This window comes from Monodelphis domestica, chromosome 1 (genome assembly GCF_027887165.1).
Source record: "Monodelphis domestica isolate mMonDom1 chromosome 1, mMonDom1.pri, whole genome shotgun sequence".
Classification (NCBI taxonomy): domain Eukaryota; kingdom Metazoa; phylum Chordata; class Mammalia; order Didelphimorphia; family Didelphidae; genus Monodelphis; species Monodelphis domestica.
In genome coordinates this window covers 284,954,964-284,975,132 of record NC_077227.1, presented here as the reverse complement: position 1 = coordinate 284,975,132, position 20,169 = coordinate 284,954,964, and the positions used below count along the sequence as shown (strand labels likewise).

The 20,169-nt window shown below is 37.4% G+C and overlaps 1 protein-coding gene across 5 annotated transcripts in view; it reads right to left on the bottom strand.

The window, feature by feature from the left end:
• MAP4K5 (mitogen-activated protein kinase kinase kinase kinase 5) overlaps nt 1-13,911 on the bottom strand; it is a 195,416-nt gene extending 181,505 nt beyond the window's left edge. Inside the window, exons 1-2 of one of the 5 annotated variants that reach the window (XR_008915019.1) lie at nt 13,793-13,911; nt 12,066-12,319 (exon numbers count right to left, since the gene is read on the bottom strand). Coding sequence is in view for 4 of the 5 variants with exons in the window: in XM_056810975.1 (XP_056666953.1) it covers nt 12,066-12,319; nt 13,793-13,853 (315 nt within the window). In the remaining variant the exon portion in view is untranslated. Of the gene's footprint in view, nt 1-12,065; nt 12,320-12,434; nt 12,865-12,896; nt 13,285-13,357; nt 13,648-13,792 lie in introns of those variants that run through there. The other 4 variants (XM_056810975.1, XM_056810976.1, XM_056810977.1 and 1 more) reach the window with 4 other exon arrangements.
• Nucleotides 13,912-20,169: the final 6,258 nt, after the last annotated feature.

The following is a 20,169-nucleotide window of genomic DNA, read 5'->3' as shown; positions in this document are numbered from 1 at the left end:
TCTGACAAAGGTTTAATTACTCAAATTTACAAAGAGCCAAATCAATTGTACAAAAAATAAGCCATTCTCCAATTGATAAATGGGCAAGGGACATGAATAGGCAGTTTTCAGATAAAAAATCAAAACTATTAATAAGCACATGAAAAAGTGCTCTACATCTCTTATAATCAGAGAGATGCAAATCAAAACAACATTGAGGTATCTATCACCTCACACCTAGCAGATTGGCTAACATGACAGCAAAGGAAAGTAATGAATGCTGGAGGGGATGCAGCAAAGTAGGGACACTAATTCATTGCTGGTGGAGTTGTGAATTGATCCAACCATTCTGGAGGGCAATTTGGAACTATGCCCAAAGGGCGATAAAAGACTGTCTGCCCTTTTATCCAGCCATAGCACTGCTGGATAGCACAAAGAGATAATAAGGAAAAAGATTTGTACAAGAATATTCATAGCTGCACTCTTTGTGGTGGCCAAAAATTGGAAAAAGGGGGGATGCCCTTCAATTGGAGAATGGCTGAACAAATTGTGGTATATGTTGGTGATGGAATACTATTGTGCTAAAAGGAATAATAAAGTGGAGGAATTCCATGGAGACTGGAACAACCTCCAAGAAGTGATGCAGAGCGAAAGGAGCAGAACCAGGAAAACATTGTACACAGAGACTGATACACTGTGGTACAATCGAATGTAATAGACTTCTCCATTAGGGTCCATACAATGTCCCTAAACAATCTGCAGGGATCTAGGAGAAAAAACACTATCCACAAGCAGAGAACAAACTGTGGGAATAAAAACACCGAGGAAAAGCAACTGCTTGACTACAGGGGTGGAGGGGATATGATTGAGGAGAGACTCTAAATGAACACTCTAATGCAAATACCAACAACACGGAAATGGGTTCGAATCAAGAACACATGTGATACACAGTGGAACTGCGCATGGGCTATGGGAGAGGTGGTGGGAGGGGGAGGAAAAGAAAATGATCTCTGTCTCCAATGAATAAAGTTTGGAAATGACCAAATAAAATAATGTTAAAAAAAAAAAAAGAAGCCATTCAGATACCATGGAACCACAGTGAGGATAACACAGGATTTGGCTCCATCTACACTGAAGGACCAAAAGGCATGAAACATGATATTCCGGAAAGCAAGGGAACTAGGTCTACAATCAAGAATCAACTAGCCAGCAAAACTGACTATATTCTTAGAGGGGAAAGTATGGTCATTCAACAAAATGAAAGAATTCTGAGCATTTGTAAAGAAAAGACCAGATCCGAATGAAAAATTTGATGCCCAAGCACAGAACTCAAGAGAATCATCCAAAGGTAATTTAAAAAGAGGGGAAAAAGAAAAACAAAACAAAACAAAAAATAAAACAACTTCTTTTTAAGAGACCCAATAAACTAAAATGATATGTATCCCTATAAGAAAAGAGGTCATTGCTAACTCATAAATTGTTATTATCACCTGGGCAGCTAGAGGGAACAGTGACAAACTGTATAAGATGAAGTGACAAGACATAAATATGTACATAGATATATGTATACATAAATACATATATTTGTGTGTACACATATACACACACACACACAACTAGAGCTAAAAAAATATAGGGTGTGAGATGTTGATCCAAACCTAATCTCTCCCACACTGTCTTCCAGTTTTACCAGCAGTTTTCATCAAATAGTGGATTTTGGTCCCAAAAGCTGGAATCTTTCGGCTTGTCATAGACTGTCTTGCTGAGGTCACTTACCCCAAGTCAATTCCATTGATAGAGGTCCATTTATGATCTGAGGATCTCTAGACTTTACTATCTTCTCCAGTAATGAACTCATACTTTTAAAACTTTCCATTTTTCCTGCAAATGTATTTTCCTCATGTATTGTCTCCCTCAATTAGAATGTTAAGTCCTTGAAATAAGACTTTTGCTTTTGCTATTTCTATGCCCAAACTTAAAATCATAATTGGTACACAGTAATCACCTAAATTATTTTTCATTTACTAATTCATTAATATATGTTTCAAATGATATAGCTTTTAAATAAGGAAAAGTTAAATTAATTCCCGAGAAAAATAAAAACCAACACTATAAAGTGGGAGAACCCTTTCATACCAAGACAAATTTAACCAAAAGATTAATAAGAAAAAAATTAAGGGCCTGAATAGAACCCTAAAAAAGTTAAATACCATAAAGCATTAATGTTTACTGAATGAGAACAAAAAGGAGTTTAATTATTTCTCAGCTATTCATAGCACTTCTCTAAAAATTAATCATCTGTTAAAGCATAAACTTCACGAAGGAAGAAAGTAAAAGTAAAAATAGTAAACTCATTCTTCACTGACTGCAATGAAGTAAAAATTATATTCAATTAAGAGCCTTTGAAAAAAAGTATTAAAAACTAATTGGACACTAATTCAATCTTAAAATTCTTAGTAGATCAAAGAACAAATCCAATAAATATGTCATCAAAGAAAATGACACTTAAACAGTATGCTTGTATTAGCATCCAGCTAAAAAGTCTTAGGGGAAAATTTATATTCCTAAACACTTGTTGATGAAAATCAATAAAAAAGGAAAACAACAGACTTGTGCATACAAAATTATTCCTTTCTCACCGAAGATGGAAGTACAGAGACCAATCACAGGCCCAATCCCACCATTAATTGGTACAGGCTCTTTAGGCTAGTCTATTTCCAATCTGGACTAGTTCATCCTTCCTTAGACAGCTTGGTGGCTCCCTGCCCAAAGTTTACTACATTGATGCTAGATTATCAAAGACATCTGATTGGCTTAGTCTGACTTTAGTTAAAAATTCCAGAGCACAAGTTATTTTAGCCTCAGTCAAAACAGGGATTACATCATCAGACCCTGCAACTGCAATATTTCATAAACTTGCTAAAACTAAGAAAGAAGAGATCCTACCAAACTCCTAGAATATAAATATGCTCTTGGTACCTAAAATAAGGAGAAACAAAATAGAGAAAGCCTAATGAATATTGATACAAAAATACTAAATATTAGCAAAGAGGCTACAATAACATATAAAGTTATGTGTACTGTGACTAGGCTGTATTTATACCTCAAATACCAGACTAGTTCAATATTAGGAAAACTATAAGCATTATTATGTTAATAGATACCAATTTTTTTATGAAATATAATACCCATTTTGGTGAAAAACATGAAAAGGCACAGGAATGTAGCTTTGTTAATAAGATAAAGAGTAATGATCTCAAACTAAGAGCTAACATGACAAGGATAAATGAGAATCTTCTCTAATGAAATCAGGAATAAAGGATATCTATTATCACCATCATGTGACATTGTGCTAGGAACTGTTATAGCAATACAACATATTGGTGGTATACCAACCAAAACTATAAAAGGATTTCTTTAAAAAACTAAAAAAAAAATTATAACAAAATTCACCTGGAAGAAAAGGTGAAGAATTTCAAGGGTAATGATAAAAAAAAAGGGGGGGGGAAGAGATAATAGTAGTACCAGGATTTCAAACTATATTATATCAATATTTTGCTACTGTTCGAAAAATAGAGATTGATCAGTTAAACTGACTGGCTACACAAAAGAGAAGCAAACAAACATAGCATTATAGTATTACATAAACTCAAAAACCCTAATTACTAGGATAAGGACTCATTTTTCCTTCTAATTTTTACTTCCAGTTCTGAATTCTCACTCTTCCTCTACACTCCCCAAAAGAGATTGAGAAGGTAAGAAATTCAATGCTCAATACATATATGAAGCCAATAAAATATATTTCCATATTTGCAATATAGGAGGAAGACAAGAAAAATTAAGTGAAAAAGAAATTTAAATCTGTCCTCATGGGATCATCAGTTCTCTCTCTGGAAAGGGATAGCATTTTCCAACATGAGTTAAGGACTTCACTAATCACTTCCTAAAAGAGATTTCAAAACTACCAGGTCAAGGAGAAAATACTGCAAACAACCAAAAAGAAGAAATTTATTCATCATGGAGTGCACAAGATTTAGCAATTTCTACATAAAAGGATCAGAAAGTTCAGAATGATATTCCAGAAAGCAAAGGGGTACAACCAAGAACCACTTGCCCAGTGAAACTAAATATAGTCCTTTGTGGGGGGAGGGGGGATGGCTATTTAATGAATTAAAGAACTTTCAAGCATTCCTGATGAAAAGACAAGAGCTAAACAATAAATTCGATTTTCAAATACAACACTCAAGAGAAACCATAAAAAGGTAGGCAGGAAAGAGAAACATAAGGGATTGAAAAAGGTTAAACCTTTTATATTCCTTCACAAGAAGATGATACTTGTAACTTTTTAAGAACTTCATCACTATTAGAAGACATACATAAATAGAAGACATGGAAGTAAATTGAATATGACGGATGATATTAAAAGAATTAAGAGGTAAAAAAGATTGCATTGGGAGAAGAGAAAAGGGAAAGGTAGTCTGGGAAACATTTTCTTACACTAAGATTTAAGAAAGTTATTATAGATGGGGAGCTAATAGGGGAGAGGGTGGCAAGCAATACTTGAACATTATTCTCACTGGAATTGGCTCAAAGAGGGAACAATATCCATACTTGGTTGGATATAGAAATCTATCTTAACTTATATAGATGTAGGGGTGAATAAGGAAAAGAAAAGAGGAGAGAGAACTGATAGAAGGGAAATAAATTAGAGGAAGAGGTGGTCAGAAGTAAAACACTTGTGAGGAGGGACTGAGTGAAAGAATGAAAAAAGAGGAAAAAAGGATGAAGGGAAATACACAATTAGTAATCATACATGTAAATGGGATGAATTCACTCAAAACAGAAGCAGATAACAAAGTGAATTAAAAACTAGACTCCTACAATATTCTGTTTTATAAGAAATATCTGAAGCACAGAGATACACACATACACAAGTAAAGTTGTAGGGTTGAAGCAAAATCAACTAAAGTTAAAAAGCAGGGATAGCAAACATGATCTTAATACTGCTAAAGCAAAAATCAATTATATGTGATAAAAAAACTACATCTTGATAAAAGTACCATAGCCAATGAAGTAATAGCAATACTAAACATACGCACAAAATGGTATAGCATCCAAATCTTGAAAGAAGTTAAATGAGTTAGAAGAGTAAAAAACTATACTAGTGGGGGGACCTCAATTTTCCTCTTTCAGTACTAGATAAATCTAACGAAGTAAGCAAGGAGAACATTAAGGAAGTTAATAGAATTTTTAAAAAGTTAAATATGATAAGTCTATGGAGAAAACTGAATGGGAAATAGAAAGGAATATACCTTTTTTCTCAGTGCTACATGGAACCTACACGAAAAATGACTACCTAATAGGGCAAAAAAAAAAATCATAACCAAATGCAGAAAGGCAGAAATATTAAATGCAACCTTTTCTGAGCATAATGCAATAAAAATTATATTCGATCAAGGGCCATGGAAAGGTAGATTAAAAATGAATTGGTTTGAGACGATTCTTGGAACAGCACGAGCTTTCACTGCTACTAAGCTGGCAACTTAGCTCTGCCCCCTAATATTAACTGAAAACTAAATAATCTAATCCTAAAGGATGAGTGAGTCAAAGAACAAATCATGGAAATAAATAACAATTTAATTAAGGTGAATGACAACAATGAGCCGGCTCACCAAAATTTATGAGATTCAGCCAAAGCAGTACTATGGGGGGAAACTATATTTCCAAATGCTTGTACCAACAAAATAGAGAAAGAAAAGATCAGTGAATTGGGCATGCAACAAAAAATAACTAGGAAAAGGACAAATTTTAAATTCCCAATTAAACAACAAAATGGAAATCTTGAAAGTCAAAGGAGAGATTAATAAAATGGAAAGAAAATCATTAAACTAATAAATAAGCAGGTTTTAGAAAAAATAAAATGGATAAAACCATTGGTTAATTTGACTTTGTTAAAAAAAGGAAACCAAATTATCAGTATAAAAAATGAAAAGTGAATTCATTGCCAATAAAGAGTAAACTAAAGCAATTATCAGGAGCTATTTTGTGCAATTATATGTCAATTAATCTGGCAATCTAAGCAAAATGGATGAATATTTACTAAAATATAAATTATCCAAATTAAGAGAAGAGGAAATAAAATACTTAAATATCCGCATCTCAGAAAAAGAAATTGAACAATAAACTCCCTAAGAAAATATTCCCAAGGCCAGATGGATTCACAGATGAATTCTATCAAACATTTAAAGAACAATTAATTCCAATATTGTATAAACTATTTGGAGAATAGGCAAAGAAGGAGTTGTACCAAACTCCTCTGGCACAAATCTGGCACAAATATAGTGTTAATATCTCAACCAGGAAGAGTGAAAACAGAAAAAGAATACTTAAAAACAAATTTCCTTAATGAATATTGATGCAAAAATTTTAAATAAAATATTAGCAAGAATAATACCATAACCAAATCAGACAATCATGGAATAGCTTACACCTCAGATCTTTGGATAAAGGAAGAATTTAGGACCAAACCAGAGATAGAGAGCATTATGAGATATGAAATGGATAATTTGATCATATTAATTAAAAGACTTTGCAAATAAAACCAATACAACCAAGATTAGAAGAAAAGCAGAAAATGGGGGGTAACTATTTTATTGAAAGTGTCTCCGATAAAGGCCTCATTTCAAATACATAAATAACTAAGTCAAATTTATAATTGACATAATTCATTACCCATTTGATAAATGGATAAAGAATATGAACAGGCAGTTTTCAGATGAATAAATCAAAACTACCTGATGTCATATGAAAAAAATGATCTACATCACTATTGATGAGAAACACAAATTAAAACAACTCTGTGGGTACTGGCTATTAGATTAACTAATATTACAGAAAAGGAAAATAATAAATGTTGAAAATGTGGGAAAATTGGGACATTGGTGCATTGTTGGTAGAATTGAAAACTGATACAACCATTCCAAAGAGCAATTGGGAACTATGTCCAAAAGGCTTTAAAACTGTGAATACCTTTTGATCTAGCAATACCATTACTAAGTCTGTATCCCAAAGAGAATTTTAAAAAGTAGAAAAGGCCTATTTGTACAAAAAATATAACAGCTCTTTTTGTGGTGGCAAAGAATTAAGAAATTATGGGGATGTCTATCAATTGGGGAATAGCTGAACAAGTTGTGGCATGTGATTATAATGGAATACTGCTATAAGAATATGTAGAACGAACAACTGTGAATGACTCAGTTATTCTCAGCAATACAATGATCTAAGACAACTCCAAAGAAGTAATGATTTAAAAAAAATGGCATCCACCTGCAGAGAAAGAAATGATGGAGTCTGAATGCAGATTAAAGCATGCTATTTTTCACTTTATTTTCTTCCTGGTTTGGTTTTTTTTTTTTAATATGTGTCTTCCACAATTTGACTAACATGAAAATGTGTTTTGCTTTATCCCACATATATAACCTATATAAAATTGCTTATTGATTCAGGAAGGGAAAAAGGGAGGGCAGAAGGAAGAGAATTTGGAATTCAAAATTTCCGAAAACAAATGTTAAAAATTATTTTCAAAGTAATTCAAAAAAAATAAAGTATTAGTGAAAAAAGTGCTATAGTTATGCATCAGATGTTAAAAAAATTATTTCTGTAAAGTTCAACATTCTAATTTTTACAACTATATTTTAAATTAAGTTTTATCATGAACAGAATTTTGCTTTGTCAAGAAAAATTTACCAAGGAAAACTAAAGTTACCACACCACAAAATTAAACTATCTTACCTAACTATGAAAAAGTCAGAACCAGAAAGTAGAATCATAATATATCAAACTTAAGAGAATGTTGTGTATTTAAAATGCTTGCACCTACTTTCTAAGTTCCCCTCAAACTTAGAACAATTACACATTCTTCAAACTTTACCAGTACTTGCAATTAATAGGAATCAGTCGCTCTAATATAACAGAAGCAGAGAACATTACTTCTAAAGCCATAGTTAAATAATGGACTGAGACTGATCTTTAAAGATAGGATTAGTAAACCACAACCCAGATTAGTAAACCACAACCCAGAGGTTAAACCTAACCTAATTAAAAATTATAATAAATAATTATAATGAATAAGTAGCCTATGGTACACCAACTGATGTATTCCAAAACTAGTCCATGAAATTGAAGAACGGAAACAAGAGCCATACATCCTTAATTCCTCCAAGTTTTTAAATTTAGTTGGATCTGAGACACAGGTAGCCCAACAAAGTAAATAAACAGAGGCACTTAAAACTTTTCCTTAATCCTTTTCCAAATCTTTCCCCACAACGCCTCATATTCTAAGTGCATCACCATAGTTATATAATTGATAGTACAGTTGTATAACACTTTAGTTTTAAATTCTGCTTGACAGAAATTATTCATTCAATCCAAGAGTATCAGGAATATTATCTTCATTTTACATAGGAGAAAATTGAGGTTCTAAAATATTAACTAACTTTCCCAAGTCATTCATTAAGCAGCAATGCCAGATCTCAAACCCAGATCTTTGGACTCCAAGTCAAAATTTACCACAAGAATCAATGAAAATGTCTGTTCTAAAAATAAAACATTTATTAAGTGATTATTGCTGGACACTGTACTAATAGCTAATTTATCACAAGGTCTATCAAAAAAAGAATTAATAAGTTTCCCTCTTGGGACATAAAATGTCAGAATTGGTTAGCAGAAGTCAATTTCAAGAGTTAAAAACAACTCTACTAGTTGTTACTCCCTAAAGTATTGCTGGCTCCTCTCTTTTCTTTCTATCCTCAAAACCTATCTTTGAAAAATCTCACTGTTACTCCTTTCAAACTTCTGTCCTCTTAAAATCAAGAGCCCTCTAACTGCTTAAGTGATGGAGCAGGCTACTACAATGTGATGCTATGGATTAACAACTGACACCTGCCACAGAATGAGTATTCAGATACCCAATGCTTTCTAGGAAAAGATGAGAGTAGTTGGCAACAAATATCTTACCCTAACTCTTTACAATAGTCTTCCCTAAACAATTTGTAGATCACTGGGTCGATTTCACTAGGTCCTAAATCCATCCTAGTACTGTGCTAGAGGATCTTTGGTCATAGCAAAGTGTTCTACATGCCAATTCCAGGCCATTCAGAGAAGGCCACTAGAGTCCACCCATGAAGTCAATGGGGCACTCCAGGGGTAAGCTAATTAATAACCTGAAATCAACCTCTGCCTTAAGTAAAAATTCTGGTGTGCTACAAAATCCCTGCTGGTTTGCATTTGCCTACTGTAATCTGGCTTTGCCAAATATCAGTACACTGGCTGCTAACTGATCTTGAAATGCCAGAACAAGAGCTCCCAAATGCAAAGATGTGCCTAATTTCTATTCAAAGCTGATAAAATTTACAAAACTTAAAAGAAAGAATTTGCCAATTTTAAAGTACAATATTTTTTACTTCTCATATTTTCCCCTTCTCTTTTTCTTCTCTCTGCCCTTCTTTTTCTACTCCTACTTATATCTCTTTGTATTATTCATAAAGTACAGAAATTTTGAAAAACTTGTAACTCAATGTGGCAACTCCTGGAAATTCTCTGAATCCAATTTCATTGCTCTTTCCATTAAATACATCTGTTATATTTTAAAAAATCAAAATATGTACATTCATTAAATTTTTACATAAGTTCTCAATACATGGATTTTATAATCTTATCCATAAAAAAAGAATATTTCAAAGCTCTTCAGAAGATTAACTTTTTTATATGAAGAATAGAATTTATATCCTGAGGACATAGCTAATATTGAATAAATGATAAGAAAGATTTCCTTTTACAAACTGCTGAATTAATAAAAGCCACATTAAAACAATACAATCTATTTTTAGAGGAATCAGGACCTCTGACTTCTTTTTTTTTTTTTAATAAAAACCATTACCTTCCATCTTAGAATCAATCACTGGGTATTGGTTTTAAGGCAGAAGAGTGGTAAGGGCTAGGCAATGGAGGTTAAGTGACTTGCCCAGGGTCACACAGCTAGGAACCCAAGACCTCCTGTCTCTGGGCCTGACTCTCAATCCAATGAGCCACCCAGTTGCCCCCAGGCCCTCTGACTTCTAAATGTACATGGGAGAAATTTTCTCTCTTATAGATGTAATGGAACAAACTATATTCCAATAACTGGTTTCCCATAACTAAAGCAAACACTTATTAAGTCTGTGTAATTTAGTTTTGCATACTATTCAATTAAGCAAATATAGGAGGGAAACAAATGTACTTATTCAATTTCTCTTTGGCATTTTCCTTCTAAAAGTGCAATAACATATATCTCACAGTATACTATATTAATGAAGGAGAAAAGTACATGTGCTTACTGTCATCTACTTTTATTAACCTGTGGAATTCTCATCTCCTTTTACTAAGATAATTAAAATAAAATGTGTCTTAAATTATACAGTAATCTTTGATTGGAACTTAGACTAACACTTCTTCCTTTTTCTCTTTGAATTAGTCTGCAGTGGCTATAAAAGGTAGTAAGAGACTTGTAAAGAACTGAAAGGTAGTGTTTACATTTTGTGTTTCCTTCAATAATTTTTTTTAAAGAACAAACTATTTGCGTCCCTCAAAAAGAAAGAATGTGAAGATAGGAAGAGAAGAGAGACAAGTATGGGAGGAGAGTGATATAGTAATTGTTTCCTCAACTCAAATTAGGTAAAGGGGGACAGGGAAGGGAGGATATAAAAGGTGAGAAGCAGATGAATAGATAGAGAAGAGCTATTGACTAGCTAACTGTTCTCTCTCTTCCACCAATAACCTACCTACTCTACTTTAAATTTAAAGCCTTGTTTTCCCTGGAATAAACCAAGCAGGTAAAATTTAGAGACACATCTTCTGGCATTAAGTGCTAGATATTTCAAGAAACAAGGAGAGAAAAAGCTTTATAAGAAAGTTACTTTACTTGATTTTTTTCTCAAAAACGTGTGAAAAGGGGAAAAGAGGAAGATAAAAGATAAACATTCAAAATTAAATAATAAAAAGAATTGGTTTGCATTGCTCTATGCCCCAAAATATGCAAATGATATAAGTGACTGAAATTCTAAAAATTAAATGCAGTTCTTAAAAAAATGGATAATCCAGAGGCAAATTACTAAGACTAATTCTATTTTAAAATTTTTTTAATGGAAGATGAGTAGGAATGTACACATTTTTTCAATTAAAGAGCCTACACAAGGCTAAAAATTAACTCTATCCTGAGCAGTAGCAAATTAGTGATGTTGATACAAATATCAACTGGTAAACATTAAACAGAAGGCCAAAAAGAGCAAAGCAAAAAATAGAAAAGATGTTTTCACTATTTTAACAAAACAACTGATTCTAAACAAGTCCTTTGGGCTTGTCAATAAGAAACAGAATTAGGATATGGGATCCTTAAGAGCAGGAATTGTGTTTTTGCCTTTCCAAGTCTTTCCAGCAACATCAATAAGTCATTAATGCCCAATTTTTGACCAAAATTCTATTCCAACTTAGAACAAAGGCTATACTTTTTAATATACTGCCATCATTCACCTTAATTTTACACAGGCCTGTCACCTGACCCACTTAATTTCAAAATTAAAACTTGGTGTGTGTGTTTGTATGTATGTGAGTGAACCAGTTATTCTATACAAAACCAACCAACTTCTTAAATTACAAAGGAATGTAAATAACATCTGAGTTTCCTAATCCATGCAGAAGACCTCCAAGCAAGCAAGCAGCATGTCCTTTTAATGTCAACTCCATAGGAAAACAAATGGAAACCTACTTCATTGAGTATAAACTAGCCCCCAAAGAAAATCACTGATAAAGATATTGTGGATCCTGCAGTTTCAAAGCTTTTAAAGAGCAGTAACAAGGAACTGGATGATTGGTTAGTGAGATCCTGGGTTGTCTTTCTCCCAGGAATGAAATTACAAAAGTCATCCACACACACAAAAGTCTCACATACAAACATATCTTTCACAGGATGCAACAATGAAAAATCACACATTTTGTTAAGTGACAAGATTTTGGCCCCAAATGAGTGTGGCTTTAAACCTCGAGTCCTTCACCTTATAGACGTCCCCGTAGGTGCCGCTGCCCACCCGCTGGACCAGTTCGTAGTCGTGCTGTGGATTCCGTCTCAGGATGTCCCCGGTGGGCCGGGCCGGAGCCTCCATCTTCGCTCGGGGCTGGGCCCCCTCCTGGCGCTGCCCAGACTGCACAAGGCTCGGGCTCCAGCTAACTACAAGGGGCAGCGGCGGCTGAGCTTCCCAACATGGAGATCGTGCGACCCTCCTCTGTCTCTCCCCGCGAGCGGCGCCGCCTGCCCGGTAGATAAACGAGAAGATGTAGTCAGCGCCGAAGCCGAGTCCCGAGGCCCCCTGGAATAAGTTACGCGCTCTCCCCCCCGCCAGCCTCCTTCCACTACCCGCACCAACCTCTGCCAGTGTGCGCTGTCGGCTCTTCTGGGCCGCTCCACCCCGCTTTCTTCTCTACCAGCGCTCCGAGCTCTAGGTGTCCCTTCGTTTCCCTTCCTGCGTGCGCTCCCCTCGGTCCTCTAGGTTCCCTGTAGCCCCTCGATCCTCCAGGAAACCCTGCACCCCCTTCTCTTCTCCAGGCTCCCTGCAGCCCCCTCGGTCCTCTAGGCTCCCTTCACCCTCCTATCTTTCAGGCTCTCTGCACCCTCTTCTCTCCCTGCACCCTCCTCGGTTCTCCAGGAACCCAGTGAACGAACGAACACACGAACACACGAACACACACACACACACACACACACACTCACTCACTCACTCACTCACTCACTCACTCACTCACTCACTCACTCACTCACTCACTCACTCTCCTCCCCACCACCGTCCACCAGCCTCCAAGAACTCCTCCCCGACAGCCTCCAGCCTCACCGCCGGTCCCCCATACTCCTTCCTGCGTGTGCGCTCTCCTCCGACCTCTCCGGTTCCCGGCAAATCTACCAGCCTGAGCTTCCCTCTCTCCTTCCAGGGCCGGTGCAACGTTCCTGGCTGAAGCTCCCCTGCTCCCAGCTTCCCTCCAGGACTCCCGCACAACCCCACCCCCACTGCCTGAGCTCCCCTCTCCTCCCAGTCTCCTACCGCTCCCGATTGCAGCCTTGTCCCAGGAAGACAAACTGATCACAGTCAGAGGACCGAGAGGATGAGGCGCTAGCGGGGGAAGGGGGAAAGGGGGAGGGGGTACAGCGGCCTTGGGGCCTGTGCTCAGCTAGCCGCCCGAGAAAGGTCTGGGCGGGCTAAGGTTGGTTCTCCGACCGCAGCGACCCGCAGATCCTCCCCACCTCCCCACCTCCCAGCTTCCCAGCCTAGGGTGCGGGCCCAGCTCCGGCTGGTACCTGAAAGCTGAAGCCCTGCTCTTTGTCTGGCGCCGCCGCAGCCACCGGCCTGAGCGTGCCCGCCCTCTTCTTCCTCCCCGCTCGCCGCAGGCCGCTGCACCAGGCCAAAGCTCGGAAACGGCGAGGCCTCGCAGGGGGAGAGACTTTGGGTCTCGCCTCCGGCCCTGGCCTCCCCCGACCTCGCCGCGCTCTCCGTTCGTGAGCCTAATCACGGAACCACCCGCCCCTCGTCCGCCCCGGGACGGTCTGTGTATATGTGTGTATATCCGTGTTTGTATCCCTCTCCCACCCGCCCGCCGGCCCGGCCTGCGCTTCAGGCACACGGTTCGAGCGCCACCCGGAGGCCCAGGCGAGCCACGACAACTTCCCTCAGCCTCGGGAGCTTGGAGACCTGCCGGGACCTGCCCTGGCCCCTGTGGGCATCCCAATGCCTACCTACAAAACCGTCCGGGAAAGGCGAAGGAGGGTGAACCGAGCGGGAGAGGGATCCTGACATTGGGGAAAGAGAAATGGAAGGAATTGTGATGAGGATGACCTGTCCCTGGGAATGGAAGACAAGGAAGTAAATGCCAGGTGAATTCAGCGGAGGCACACCCTACCCCACCTTCTTGTTTTGCAAAGCATTCGGGTGCTACCTTTTTGAGGTAGCTCGGAACACCTGTACAACCTGTCCCTCGACTGATTTCGCTTGTGGAGGAGACACTTCTGAATATCTATGATGCCCCAAATGCCTTGTTCAACAGCTTGACAACCTTTCTGCCACGCCAAGAATACAGCTCTTGTAATGTATGAAATCCTATCCAATTCTGACATAGCTCCATGTTTGATATGGAATTTTGAGCGTCTGATCACATTTGACAGTTTCTCCTCATCTCTGTAAAAAAACCAACAAAACAAAACCCTGAGATTACTTAGGCTCTTCCTTATTTACTAAAATGTTTATGAAGCATTTATAAGTTAAGCTCTTAATGAAAAGCATTTTCAAAGGTTTAAAATGGTAATTTTTTTAAAATAGTGGCAGTCATTTAGAGCATGCTGTTTATTTTAATCACATCCTGAAGGTGAAAGTTATATGAGAAAAGTTATTTCCACTGTCCAACATAGACTTCGATTAAAAAGAACAACTGCAAATTGAAGACTTAAATGTTCCAGCCTCACACACCTCAAACTGGCAAAGAACATGGCAGTTATTGGAAGAGCAGTGGGAGAATAGGCACACTAATATACTACTGATAGAGATTTGACTTGATCCAAACATTCTGGAAAGCAATCTGAAAAGTTAACCAATTGTGTGCTTGCATCCAGCTATACCACTATTAGGCATATACACCAAAGACTTCAAAGAATATGGGAAATATCCTTAGCTACAAAAAAATATTTATAGTGTCACTTTTTCTTGTGGTAACAAAATCCTCATCAATTGGAGAATAGCTGAACAAATTATGATATATTAATATAATTACTAAAATGTAAGAAATGACAAAAATATGAATTCATATTCAGAGAAACCTGGCTAGAATTATACAAACAAATGATTCTGCTTTCTCCTGGTTCCCCTCCTACCTGTATGACTCCTCTACTGTCTCCTTAAGCTATATCTTTACCCAGCACACCTTCTAACTGTAGGAGTTCCTTAAGAATCTGGCCTGGACACTCCTTTTCTCCCTCTACCTTTTCACTTAGTGATATCATCACTTCCCATGGTTTCAGTTAACATCTTTATGCAGATAGATGACTTTCAGACATATTTGTCCAGACCTAACCTCTCTCTGTGACTTCCACTCTCACATCTTCAACTGCCTATTAGTCATCTTAATCTGAATAGCCTGTAAAAATCTTCAACTCAACATGTTTGAATTCATTATTTTTCGATCAAAACTCTCCCTCTTCTAAATTTCCCAATTGTTGTTAAGAGTACTATTTTCACACAATAGCTGACCAGTAATAATAAAATAATAAATACTAAAAGTCTAAGTAAATGGCTGAACTAATGCAGAATAAAGTGATATATTAGGTCAGACTTAACATGGCCAGTTTAATGTGATTCAAGTTCAAACTCTAAAAATGCAATAAAACAAATTTTACTAACAAAAGATTAAAAGAATACAACTTCCTTCTGCCTCTATAGTCACCCTGGAAGAAATCCAGGTAGAAAACCTAAAGACACTTGGAGTTCATAAATAACCTCAAGCAATTTCCCTTTAGGCTGGGCCTTTTATTTACACCTGTAAGTACCAAAACAAACAAACAAACAAAAAAAAACAACCAAATGACTCCCAACCCTTGCTCTGTCATGCCCCAGGACATTGAATGATGAGCAAGACTACCAAAAGAAAAAGAAGGAAAAAAAGGGGCAGGTGTTGGAAAAGGAGTAAAAAAAATCATTGACTACAATCTGATAGACTTACACACAAAATCCTATCCTTAGTGGTTCATGAGCAAAGTGATACAGGAGAATAGACAATGTCTCCTTAGCCCTCAACCCCCTACTGCTTATCCATACAAAACTAGCACAGTTCCTACCATGCCCCACTCTGTAGAGGCAAGGTACCAGAAATCTTCTAGGAGACTTTCCACCACTAACAAGCCTAACAACTGGATGAGCTTAAAGCAAAAATAAAAAAATATATAAGTAATTTTTAAAAATAGGGAAACAAATTCCACCTAAATTAATTTACCTATTCAGTGCCATGCCAGTCTAATCACCAAAAAAAAATTATTTCATAGAGCTAGAAAATATAACAAAATTCATCTGGAAGAACAAAAAGTCAAAAATCCCAAGAGAATTTTTTTTTAATATGGGGGTAGCTAGGTAGTACAGTAGATAAAGTGCCAAGACTAAAGTTGGGAGGTCCTAGGTTCACATTTGGACTCAAATGCCCCTAGCTTTATAACTAGACAAGTCACTTAACCCTGATTGCCTAGCCCTTACCACTCCTCTGCCTTAGAATCAAGATAGCACTAATATACTGCTAGTGGAGCTATTCAAAAATATTTATAGCAGTTCTTTTTGTGGTGACAAAGAACTGGAAATTGAGGGGATGTCCATCATTTGGGGAATGGCTGAACAAGTTGTGATATATGATTGTAATGGAATACTATTGTACCATAATAAATGAAAAGATCACAAGAAACCCTGGAAACACTCATATTGTACATAGTAACAACAAAATTGTATGATGATCAACTGTGAATGACAACTATTATCAAGAAGGCAAGGATGCAGGGCAAATCCAAGAGACTCGTGACAAAAAAGGGATATCCATCTCCACAGAAAGAACAGAGCCTAAATACAAATTGAAACATGCCATTCTTTATTTCCTCCTTGAATTTTTTTCTAGTGAAAGCAATATGTGTCTTCTTTCACAACATGACAAATATGGAAATATGTATTATATGATAATATGCATATATATGTATATATATATATATATCATATTACCTGCCTTCTTGGGGAGAGAGAAGGGGTAGGAAGGAGAGAGAGAACAAAATGTTCAGAGAGAGAGAGAGAGGATTGCAAAATGTAAGAAAATTAATATTGAAAAATTGTATTGACATGTAATCTGGAAAAAAATAAAAATGTATATAATAAACTGTGTCAAGGAAGCTCATCCCCTCCCCCTCCTGAGTAACTTTACATGTCCACCAAACATTCCTAGCATACCACAGTTGCACCAGGGTTGCATTGGTGTACGTTCTGTACCTAAATAAAAGTTATGGTTTGGGGCAGAATCGAGGAGAGACTGATGAGAGGACCATGAGAGAACCATGAGGAGAAGAGACAGAGCAGGCAGGTGAGGGGAAATGAGGAAGAGACTGTCAGGCTAGGCACCACGTGGTCAGGTTACTTATAGGAACATTATCTACCCTTCAAATAAACTTAAATATATGTATGTATATATATACATATATATATATATGGTAGAAATAATATTATTTTTATTTATTACAGATGGCAACCACATGTTTCTAAGAATAGCCCTTAATTTTCTTCTGAGAGAAGTTTTGAGTCTTAGGTTAAGCTTAGGTAAGATAGAAGCCACTTCAGTTAGCTGGCTTGCCTTGATATGCGAAAGGAACCTTGGCCAACAGAGGGAACAGGCTGCAGTTTTTTATCCGGAATGGATCACATTGGACTGTTGAGGAAAATTCCCTCCCCTGAGTATCCCCACCACGTTCTCTTACTTTAGAAGCCCAGCCTCAACCCCTGACTTCCCTGGGCACATGAAACCACTGGTTCTTATTGCTGCTTTGCTCAGCCAGGTGCAATAACTATACTTAATGCATATTATTATTAATAACATCATTAATAATTATAATAAATGCTTATTGTTATTGATTATTAATAGCAAAAATTATTTAACTTAATACACATTCATTATTGATACTATTGCTGTATCAATTCCTTACATTGTTAATGTAAGGAAACTATAGCTGTTTCCTTACATTAACTTTTTGTTTTAAACCTCTTATTACCTTCCACAATAACATTGAAGAACTTGTGTCTCCATTTTTTTATACTTTAGGAGGTTTTCATTGTTTAAGCTGATCATTTAGCAATACTCAAACTAGCTTAAATAGGACATACAGACTAAACAATATGGGAAATACTGCAACACAACAAAGGAAATCAGGAAATATTCCTCCTGATTCAGCCCTTTATAAACTTTTAAATTCATGGAGTGATCCAAATTTGCCTAAGGAGAATTGGATGACAAAGAAAGAAGCTAGAAAGCTTTGTAAGGCATGGATGGACATATCTTTTACCTGGCCAAAATATGGCTCTTTTGACTTCAAGATCTTTTTTTTTTTAATTTTATAGTATTTTATTTGATCATTTCCATGCATTTTTCATTAAAGACAAAGATCATTTTCTTTTCCTCCCTCCCACCCCCCGTGGCCGACGCGTGATTCCACTGGTATCATATGTGTTCTTGACTTGAACCCATTGCCATGTTGTTAGTATTTGCATCAGAGTGTTCGCTCAGAGTCTTTCCTCTGTCATGTCCCCTCAGCCATTGTAGTCAGGCAGTTGCTTTTCCTCGGTGTTTCTACTCCCTCAGTTTGTCCTCTGCTTATGGATAGTGTTTTTTTCTCCTTGATCCCTGCAGATTGTGCAGGGACATTACACTGTCACTAATGGAGAAGTCTATTACGTTCGATTATACCACAGTGTGTTTGTCTCTGTGTACAATGTTCTCCTGGTTCTGCTCCTCTCGCTCTGCATCACTTCCTGGAGGTCGTTCCAGTCTCCATGGAACTCCTCCACTTTATTATTCCTTTTTGCACAATAATATTCCATCACCAACATATACCACAATTTGTTCAGCCATTCCCCAATTGATGGGCATCCCCTCATTTTCCAATTTTTGGCCACCACAAAGAGCGCAGCTATGAATTGACTTCAAGATCTTAAAAGATTTGAAGTTAGGTATTAAAAACAGAGTCCAAAGATAATAAATACTGGTACTTATGGGCATATCACGTGGATATATCAACCATCCCCTCCAGTAAGGAAACCTTTCTTTGGAACCAAACCATTCTAGCTTAACTCCTTCAGTGAAATCTAGCAAGAAACATGCTCTATCATCCCACCTGACCTGTGAGGAGGTTACTCCTCATACTGACCCAAACGAGGACTTGAACTCTTTAGCTCCTCTCCCTGTCAGACCTCACTAATCCTTCACTCCTCCCATCCCCTTTCTACCCAATGTACCTCTCTAACCTCCTTTGCCCACCCATCTTCTCTATCCCCATCCATAACATCCTTACTTCCATCCTTTTCTGTACCCTCCCTCCTACCCACCTTACTGTAATCCTTCTAGACCTCACCCATCCTACTCCTCTCCACCCCATACCAGATCCCACTCGCTTCCTCTCTACCCTGCCCCAAGCACCTCCCCCATTCATCTCCACCCTGCCCACAGCCCCACCCCCGATCCTTTCGCTCTACCTCCCCACCTGCTGACCAGCTCCATTCTACCACCCCACCCCCTTCCCCTACTAGCCTCACTACAACCCACTCCATTGAACTCCAGAACACAGGTGAAGCAGCAGTTGCCACAGATAATTCGAATAATGGTCTTTTCCCTCTAAGAGTTTTCCCTACATATAACAGACATAGATATTTAGTAAATATTAAATATCATACACCTTTTTCTCCACAGGACATTGAGAAATTCAATGGAAATCAAAAGGAAAATACACTTTCATATGAAGCTGAGCCTGTGGTGGTGATAAATAAGTTTGAAAAGCATTTTTCACACATATAATCCCACATTGCTTGATGTAGAAGATTTACTCCAGGCCTTGCTAACAGAAAGGGAAAGAAATAAGATTCTTTTTCTTGTTAATCTGGCCCAAGGAGAGGGAACAGCTCATTGGCCATCTGAAGATCCCAAATGGCACACAAATTCAGAACAAGATTACTTACAACTATGCCAGGCTAGAAATGCATTGATAAAAGCTATGAGAGCCTGTTCTGAAATACCTGGTACTATTTGAAAATCTTAAGCAAGAAGATAGTGAAAATCCTGCCCAATTTATGGATAGACTTATCAAGCTGGGAGGAAGATATATTGAGCTTGATCTAGATAGAGAACAGGACCTTAGACAGATCTGAATGCAATTTGTCAAAAACAGTTGTAAGGCAGTTAGGAATTATTTTATGACTAGCTGTCCAAATTGGCCTACTATGGACCTTGAAGAATTAAAAAGAGTGGCAGTTTATGCTTTTGAGGGACATAAGGAAAAGAAGGAAAACACTGATTTAGTGGAAGCATTAAGGAAGGAAATAAAGGAATTGACTTCTA